Raw genomic sequence first — 9,796 nt, 5'->3', positions numbered from 1 at the left:
GTGAATGATTTATTAACCATTGATAAAGGCATTAATTAGCTCTTATAAACGCTTTATAGATTGTGTCTATGTGTCAGAAAGTGGTACCAAAAAGTCTAATGGCTTCAGTGTGGTTCAAACGGAATGCCTGTCAGATTATCATATTACAGTTTCTGAAAACCTCTTTCCAAAGGCTGAATCGGGGTGGAGGTTGGGCAGTTATGTGAGGCTCTGAAAGGACAGGGTTTGAACTGTATTTTGTCATTCCTCACACAACACAACACACAACACACAAGTTCCACCTTTTTTTTTTGTGCATGAGTACAAAACTCAAGGAGAGACAGTGTCAGCACTGTGTGCCATTATTCCCATTTGAGAGATTCCTTGGGTCAGGACAGCAAAAACATTCACAAGATACAGAATTCTTAGAGATCAGGGAGGCAGTGGGATGCAGCCAGAAGCTATGCAGCTCTGATAGCAGGCTCTTCAACCCGCCTTCAGATGTGGTCATTCAAAACAGTTAAAAACATGTTCTTTTTTAGACAAGGTCAGACGATATTTCTTACGACTAAGTTTGTTTCGCGCATACTGAAAAGCATTTTACACCACCCATATCCTCTGATCATCGGCTGATGTCCCTACCTGCTACAAACCCATTCTCTGTAAAAAGTTTTCTATATTTAAACAACCAGATTCCGCACTTTTTAACTGCGGTTAAACACCTACAACAAGAATCCATTTACTTTTTTTAAAATCCTATATATTCAGAAAGAATCTTATCTCTGACCCTGCAGTAAATGTGTATCCGTGCTACTGGCTTACTTCCACTGTTCCACTGGAGGTCTTTACTGGCTGAGTGCCCTGAAACTGAACTGGTCAGTATGAACTCGGTTTCACCCTCTTTGCTCATCTGCCAGGGTCATCAGCCCTCTGCTTTGCTTTCTCTCCTTCTATGGATTCCAGATTTCTCTTTTATTTTCCTTCTCTTCTCACACCTTATTGATTCTGTGAGCATAATGGAATGTGTGTGTGTGTCAGTGTCTCAGGACCACCCAGTTAAATACATTAAATGTCATCATCAAACTTTACCTCAAATTCTCGAATAAACCATAGAGAGCTGTTCTATATCTCATCCAAACACAATCACACAGCTCACTAATGACTTTTTCTCATTTGTTTTCATTATATTCTATTTTTTTAAATTAGTGTGTTATGATCAAGTTGTGATTCCTCTAGTCCTCTGAAACTAAATGAAGGATATTGTCTGTGCAAGATGACCAGTAATGCAGGTGTAAAATAAATACTAAATCAAATAGACTTATTCTCTTTCTTTCTGAGAGTAAGATGGGGAGGTAGATATCAATCTCATCTGTGTGCTGGAGTCAGGACGTGGTTAGTCTAGTTTAGCATTAAAAACTGGGAGCAGGGGGGAAAAAAACTAACCCAAATCTGTCCAAAGCTAAAACTGCTTCAAAAACACCAAACCAACACCTCTCCATACACAGAAAAAGAAATGTAAAAAACACAATTTTTTGTTTTACAAGGAGTTACGCACTGGGACTATTTCTTGGTGAACAACATCTGGGAACAGTGACTGTGCCTGTGAAAAATTCTGTTTTGATCATTTAGTATGCATACATCATTTACAACTGTTGAAATAACCACACATTCATTTGACACACACACAGTCACTTCATTTATTAACAGAGTTCAAATACATTTACTGATTAAACACAGTTGCTAAAATGTTTGTTCCCACTGTCCACCATTATACCTACCAATCATGGGTCTCAAACTGCCAAAAGAGGAAACGGAAGCTTCCTACTGGTTTTATAGTAGGGAAAACCCAGGTTGCACCATGCTGGATTGGGTCCTCAGGGGGGTTTATATTGTTTCAGTGAGAAAAGACTTCTAAAGTATCCTAAAAACCCCATTTTTGAATATTTTATTTTGGTTAGTGCCATTAGAAATGTTAATCAGAATCAGAAAAAACTTTATTGATCCCTGCAGGGAAATTGCTTTGTTTCAACGTTCCTAACACTCAGTTAGGAAAGAGGAAGTAAAAGGTATAAGAGTAAAAACCACCATAAAATAGTAATAAACACTGAAAGTGAATACAAAACACACAAATGCATTCTTACATAAAGTACCTTTAAAGAAAAAAAACAAAAACAACATAGCTGGTAGAGCCGTATACATCATTAAAGTATCACAGCCTCTAATACCAAATATTACAAGGAAAAATAAAAAGCTCACTAATCTAATTTGTTTCATTATTCCTTTGTCATTGAGGGGGGAAAACAAACAAACACAGACCCACTATGGGAGATGTCGAGATGAGAGAACTGAATTCACTGCCAGGGGGTGTGCTCAAGTAGCCGGTCATATACATTACACTTTAACCCTTTTATTTTATCTATTTTAAATTAAATCACAAAAACCAAGATTTATTGCAAAACAGTTTTATTAAATTAAAAGCCCATACAATGTAACATAAGACACTTAAATAAGTTGGGATAAGATACAGAAGTTACATAAACAGACTCTACATTATATATGTACAAAATCCTATAGATACTCCTCTGAGCTGATTAAAGTGTCTGTGTATAGTGCCTCTCGTTTAGTTTGTTCATATCCTCAAAAAAAAAAAAAAAAAAAAAAAAAAAAGTAAATACACACACACACATACACACACACACACACACACACACACACACACACACACACACACACACACACACACAAATCCAAAATATTAACACCATAATATAAAATGTAAAATACGTTCTCAAATCATCTACAGTAGGTACAATTCATGCCAAAAGACCAAATTGACACAAATCCAAAAGAACATCTTTTCTGTTCATGTCTAAATGCAGCATTTGATCTGTTTCCTAAGAACACCTGAGTTCTTCCAAAAATTTCCCTTGTGGATTTGGAGATAAGACACACATGATTTGAGAACCTCAAAATTTCACACTGCTTTTAGGAATCAACCACTCGTCATCAGTTTAATTCTGTACATAACTGGTAAACTTGGTTGGCAGATTGTCCACAGGATAGACAGTAGGTCCTGTTTTCATGGTGGGCAGCCCATTTAAAAGAGTCCAGTGACACTTTGTGACCACTTCCACTAGGAAGATCTTCAGCAGGACTTTGGCAAATTCCTTCCCCACGCACATCCTGGAGCCCCCTCCAAATGGGATGTACTGGAACCTGGAGGACTCGGCTAAGATTTCATTCATGAAGCGTTCCGGCTGGAAGTCTTCCTTGTTGGGGAAGATCTCTGCCACATCATGGGTGTCACAGATACTGTAGATGACGTTCCAACCTTTGGGTATTTGGTAACCCTGAAGTAGGGAGGAGAAAATAATGAGTAAGTATGCTAGTTTGGACACATGCCAATAAACTTGTGGGAACCTTAGGTTTGTATGATCACTGATGAAAACTAGACATCAAACTGCCAACTAAACAACCTTCATAGAAATCTTTGTTAACTTACATTGAGTTCAAAGGTCTTTAGGGCCACTCTGAAGCCCCCAGGGACAGGAGGGTTGATCCTCAATGTTTCTTTAATGACACAGCTGGTGTATTTTAACTGCTCCAAGGACTCAATGTTCAGGCTCTGGATGTCCATCCCCTGCTCCTCCTGAAGACAAAGAGGCAAACAGAAGACAGTATTTACCAGAGTGTCATGATGGCTGGTGAGGAATAGAATAGTGCTGGTTGTTCATTTCAGCCTGATTTTAATCTTCTTATTTTATTGAACTGTAATAATCTCAATGGTTGAATCAAACTAAAGCGGGTGGTGCTACTAACTGAAAAAAATCCATCAGTACTTTGCAAGTTTACTGTAGGCTAGCTAGTTAGCCCTGCTGGTCTTCCAAGTTCAGAAAACCCTTGTTATCCAGTAACTCAAAGAACTCACCAAAGCAACAAACAGGGAAAAGCTCATGTTTGTAATCCATCTGGTTAGCTCAATGCTGTTCATCTGACCTGGCCTCATGATCCAGCTCCTGATCAGGGTTTAACATTGCTTACACTAATTAGTTTTACTGAGAAAGCTTCAATGTGGATTACTATCTGTATGGTAGGTATAGGGTATACTAACCTTACTGTGTATTTTTATATAGTCATTTTATTAAAGTAGATATTGGCAGACACTCCCAAAAATAAGTTGCTTAAGGATACTCACTGTCCACTTGCTGCTTGCAGGGTTTTCAACTGCATCTCATGGTTTCTTTCAACAGATGCAGTTTTTTCAGTTGGCATCACGTGAGCTAAATGAAAACTCAGCTACCTCCAGGACAACTGAATAAACTCCATTTGCTGAGGAAGGCCATGAGATGTGGTTGAAAGCCCAGGAAAAGGTCACAAGTACACTTTTAGTTAAGACCTTTTTTGGTCAACAATTGTTTGCAAAGCCAAGAATGACTTTTTCCTGCTCATGTTTAATAATGCAACGCACAATCATATTTAATTAAGTTCTAAGAAAATGGTCACATGAATGAACTGAATTCAAAGTTACAGATTATCTGTTATGTTAAATGTTAAGCATAAAAATTTCAGCAGCCACTATCAAAAGGTGTTGGGAAAACAATTTATAGAGCTAAAAAGGTATGAAGTGTAATTACCTTGTCCATTAGTTCCTGCCTCAGTCTGTCCACAACTTCAGGGTTCAGTCCCAGGAACATGAGCAGAGAGGTGGCTGTGCTGGCTGTGGTTTCATGGCCCCCAAACAACAGCTCCGTAGCAGACTCCTTAATGGCCTGGAAACAGAAAAGCAGACACAGAATTAGTTCAGGTCCTAATTGAAACAGTGGCTTATAAGAACAGATGACATTGTTATTTCATACATGTCATTTGACAAGGTAAATGAAGCGATTATGCAATCATTACCTGCATGCTGAAGGGCTCGCCATTCTTCTTGCTGCTGTCTATGAGCTGTTGCAGAGCATCTCTGTGATTGGACCCCCTGTCTGACTCCTGTACCTTCTTCTTGATGTTCTCCTCTATCTTGGAATGGATGAAGTTCCTTGCCTTCAGACCCTGGAGGATGGGAGGGATGCCAGGAGGAGCAGGGACAGGCAGAGCAAATGAGTGAAGAGAAGGGAAAATATGGGAGGCAAGGATGAATGGAGGGTAGAGAAGAGACAAATTTGGAGATGAATTTGACTGAACTTTGCTTTCACTGTGTATATACACATATATAGATAGATAGATAGATAAAATCTATCTATAGACACACACACACACACACACACACACACACACACACACACACAATTACTACAAGCATTTTCCTTTTCTGCTTGCCTCATCTGATGCGCTTGTTCTGGCTAAAAAAGGACAACACCAGAGTTTTGAAATTTTTTAGCCCAATACTACAATCTATTTACTTTTCAGGCAACCGTTGGCTTCCATTCATTTCATTTCATTTATTAATTTCTAGACTAATTTGTGCAAGTTAAGTAATCCACTGTTGTGTTTGACTGTTGATGTAAACACGCTTTTAAATATGGTTCACTACGATGTAACCTGCAAAAAGACTTGTGTGGTACTTGAAGCTTGGATTACTTAACGCCACATTTTTAAAGCTTAAAAATGGAACATAGCTACATGACGATTATGTGTTTCTCTCTTACCCTGTACAGTCCACTGAAGGGCACATCGATAGGCAGAGAAAACAGATTCTTGATCATTTCCTCGAAAGCCTCCACCAGCTGCTGCTCGTCAGTCTTGATCTGCTCCGGCTCAAAGCCCAGCAGGATCCTCATGGCTATGCGGAACATAAGCCGCTTCATCTCTGGGTAGACCAGCACATAAGAGTCCCTCGCCAGCCAGTCCTTCACCGAAGCCCGCACCTCCTCCTGGATAAGGGGGATGTAGAGCTCCAGAGCCTCCCTAGAAAATGCCCGCATGATGGCCTGGAAAAGACCAGAGGGGTGATGGGGGTTACATTGTTATGTTGTCTTAGTGCACTGCAAAAATCTTACCAGGTCATTTGTGTGTAATTCAGTCCTTAAAATTTATTTTTCTTAGAGCAAGTTAAACATTTTACCACTGCATTAAGAACAGTTCCACCTGCTTCCAAGTGCAAATCATCTTAATTCAAGTATTCTTTAAAATCACATTTTACTTTTCTAGATTCTCGTCCAGTTGTTTTATGAATATATGGGTTTTTAGTATCAAGTGACCACAAATGACTATGGCCACTTATTTGTAATGTGATAATTATTATCAGACCAACACGGTTCTCCAGTTTTCCCAAACATAAATCAAGCAAGAAGTGAAAGATAATATAGGATATTTTCTCCTCATTTTCCTGATTAATATGCAATCAAATCTAGACGTACTATAATCAGACTACAGTGCCATAAGCTGGGACATGTTCATCTTCTTGGAGAGGTAAATGTGTTAAAAGCAGGGGTTATTTGAAAGTAGTTTTTGATAGTTTTGGACTGAGCAAATAACACCTCAAAGTATTGTCTATCCACCATTATGCTGACGTTTCACACCCCTTTAGGAGTGAGGGAGGAGGGTTTCAAATAAATTCCCAATTTACCTTTTTTTTGGTCTTGTGCAGGGCTCCGTGCACGTTAGACAGTGTGTCTGAGCCCAGGATGGTGCGCACAGACGCGGGCCACTGCACGGACACGAGCCTGTGCTCCCCCAGCAAAATCTGCCTGACGTTGTCCGCGCCGGTTACGCGCACCGTGGGGTTCCCGAAGAGGTGTGTGCGGTAGATGTAACCGTACTTCTGACGCTTCATCCGCAGGAACTTTCTCCTCTGTGCAGATGCAGATACGAACCCAAGACAAGAGGAGTCAACACACACAGATACTAGAAACACTGAAAGACACCTGTAGGCCATACGTATATACATGGATTAAAACTGAAAATATTGCAAACATGATATATTTCCAGAATGTCTACAAGTTTTAAACAATGAATTCAGCTGGCTGGAGTTAAACGGCATATTTACTCAAATAACCCTGTTGGTCCCATAAACAGCCCATGAAAGCGCAACAACGTAGAAAGCAGTGTTACTCGTTCATTAAAATGAAAATATAGCCAATAAAAGTTTAAAGTTCAAATCGATTTCCTCCTACTGCGTTGATCATCCGTACCCACAGGTGGATATTGGCATCATGAAGGCTTTCCCCGTGAAAGGAGAAGCCTGCGGCTCTGCCGTGCATTTACCTGGAGGATGAGCTGCAGCGTCTCCCCAATGAAAGGTAAACCCATGGATCCGGGGGGTAGCGGGCTGGGGCAGCTCGGGTCTCTGCCTCGGATCATGTACACCTCCCACAGCTTGACCGCCACCAGAAACAGCAGGACGGGAAGCACGATGGTGCAGAGTAAGGTAGCCAGCAGTGTGCTCAGAGCCATGCCGAGGCGGCTTCGGTGACAAGCAGCGTCTTGTTGGGGCGTTGGGTTCCGTTCAGGTGAAGCTCTGTCAGCTACTGAAGCTGCGGGCTTCTCACCCAGCGCTTTTATAGGCTCCCGGGGCTGCGGGCAGCCCGTTACCTTCTCCTCCCTCAGATAAATTAGTTCACACAAAGTTCATCTTTAATTGTGGGTGTCGCCCGGCCCCGCCTCCGGCCTGTACTGGCTGACTGGCCTCCCCATTTGTTCTAAGGGCCGCATCTTTAATCCCTACCTCCCGTTGCACGCAGACAATCCGCGGCGGATTTCACTGAGAAAAGGTGAAGATTCCCCCCCGAGACAATGGAAGCACGTCCCAAGACGCCTTTGTTGGTAATGAGGCAGCTCGTTTACACACTCATTACCTTGGCTTAAGGCCCGCGTGTAGGATCAGTGATCTCGCCTGCAGGGCGGCCTACATTCAAGCGCAAAAGGCTTTAAAGCAGCACATTTTCAGCCGCTTCAGAGAATGGAAGAGAGGCCGAGGAGCGTCTTAATCCCTCCGTGGATCTCACTGGTGCCATTCAAAAGTTAAGACTGATTTCATTTAAATAGATTTTATTTGACCTCGTATTCATAGGAGGCGCCTGAACGCAAATGCACTTGGTAGAATTTGACGTGTGGGCACCTTACTGACAGTTTTAACCACCTGGCTGTAATTCTTTAAACGGACAAGCCTGGTTCTTCCCTACTTGCCTTTATGGTGTATATCAGTATAAGGGTGAGGCAGCACATGACTGCAGGATGAAATGATGATTAACACGTGAGTGGAAAGCAGCATCTATCAGACCGCTTTCAGATCCACCCCCTCGAATCTAGGAGAAGACTTTAACCCGCTCTCCCTCTCCATCTGCGAGTTATAAAAATGATATCTCTCATAAAACTAGCGAGTTCAAACATGGGTCAGCAGAGAACCGCGGAGGGACGGCCGCGCACGAAAAGTAAACACCGGGCAGAGAAGGTGCTCATCAGCAAGTCACCAGTTCCTCCCCCCTGCGTTTTACGAGCTGCCACAACGTCAGGACGTGTGTGCGGTGGGGCCTGTGGCTCGGCCAGGGTGAGACGGCTCGGCCGCCGCTGCTGCTACAGCGACGCATGACATGGATGGAGCCGTCTGTTCTGGCTGACCGTGTGCGTTTTTAAAAGAGGGTGCCCTGAGGTTCACCCTGACGGGAAGGCAGCAACTATCACTATTACCGTCTCACAAAAGCCTGGACATATCATCTGATCTCCTATCATGGCTTGATGTCAAATAAAAAAGCAGGGCAGTAACTACCACTGAGGACATTGAGGACATACCCTCTTTTTTTTTTTTTTTTTTGCTGGGAATTCACTTTCTCCAATGAAAAACACTGTGGGTATTTTTTTTAGACTGATTCCATTTTTTTATGGTCAGTAAGCTATTTGATCACTATTAGACCAACAATAAATAAATAGATAACTCAGTGTTTTTCCACCAGAATTCTATTCCTATCAGCATGGAGAATTAGAAAAAGCATGGCCGGATTAACCTGCTACGGGGCCCAGGGGCGAAGATTAGCTACAAGGCCACAACTGACCCAAACGTTCTCTCCCTCTCTGTGCATTATGTACAGTTTTTCTCAGATAGGATATTTCTTGGTCCTGCACCAATCATGTCAGGCCATATTGTACTTTTTGTAACTATACCCAAACAATGTTTCAGTTAAATTAGTACAAATCAGCTGACAAACAGTAAACCTTGAGCTCCAGAACTCCAGCTTTTCCCTGTTGGTAATCCAGTCTTGGAAAAAGCATGTAGACCTTTATTTGGCTAATAAAACAGTAACACTATTATGAATGTGTGCTTTCCTGATAAGCAGTGGCTAAATAATGTCTCCTGGAGGTAACTATGTAATTTGGTACTAATTAAAACAGAGTATGTTTTGACACAGTTAGTTGAGTTAGTTTAGGTGAATTTAAAAGCGTTTTTTCAACAGGAAATTCCAGTTTTCAGAGGGATTTCCTTAAAACAACCATTCCCATAAAATAAAACTTGCAGAAAATATTATTGAACTCAGTGAATATAATTTGCAAAATGAAGAAAGACTTTCTTTTGGGTGTAGGGTGGGGAATTTGTCTCATGAATGCAGTATGTATAAAATCTATGGCTATGTTTACAAGTGTCATTATTCCTACTTTAACCTATGGCTTCCATTCCAGTTGGGTATTTAATGTGATTACTGTGTAAGTTGGAAAACTCTTTCTGGTTTATTATTCTAAGTAAACACTATGTTAAATTTCCTTGTATTCACACATGTCCACAAATAAATAATTAGGATTTTTCCTGGCTTGAATACATTTAAAAAATGTGGCACTCCAAAGACAGAGTACTTCATATAAATACAGTTACTTTGACCATAAAATATTT

The 9,796-nt window shown here is 41.1% G+C and overlaps 1 protein-coding gene across 1 annotated transcript; it reads right to left on the bottom strand.

Annotated features, from left to right (window-relative positions):
- Window positions 1-2,675: 2,675 nt before the first annotated feature.
- LOC120794332 (cytochrome P450 26A1) lies at window positions 2,676-7,459 on the bottom strand. The gene is made up of 7 exons (XM_040135308.1): window positions 7,183-7,459; window positions 6,545-6,769; window positions 5,625-5,906; window positions 4,879-5,028; window positions 4,614-4,748; window positions 3,482-3,628; window positions 2,676-3,329 (listed from the first exon to the last, which is right to left on the bottom strand). The coding sequence occupies exons 1-7, from the start codon at window positions 7,369-7,371 to the stop codon at window positions 2,991-2,993; spliced, it is 1,467 nt and encodes a 488-aa protein (XP_039991242.1). The 5' UTR covers window positions 7,372-7,459; the 3' UTR covers window positions 2,676-2,990.
- Between the last annotated feature and the right edge of the window lie 2,337 nt (window positions 7,460-9,796).

This window comes from Xiphias gladius, chromosome 9 (genome assembly GCF_016859285.1).
Source record: "Xiphias gladius isolate SHS-SW01 ecotype Sanya breed wild chromosome 9, ASM1685928v1, whole genome shotgun sequence".
Lineage (NCBI taxonomy): Eukaryota > Metazoa > Chordata > Actinopteri > Istiophoriformes > Xiphiidae > Xiphias > Xiphias gladius.
This window is presented reverse-complemented; position numbering and strand designations above follow the sequence as displayed.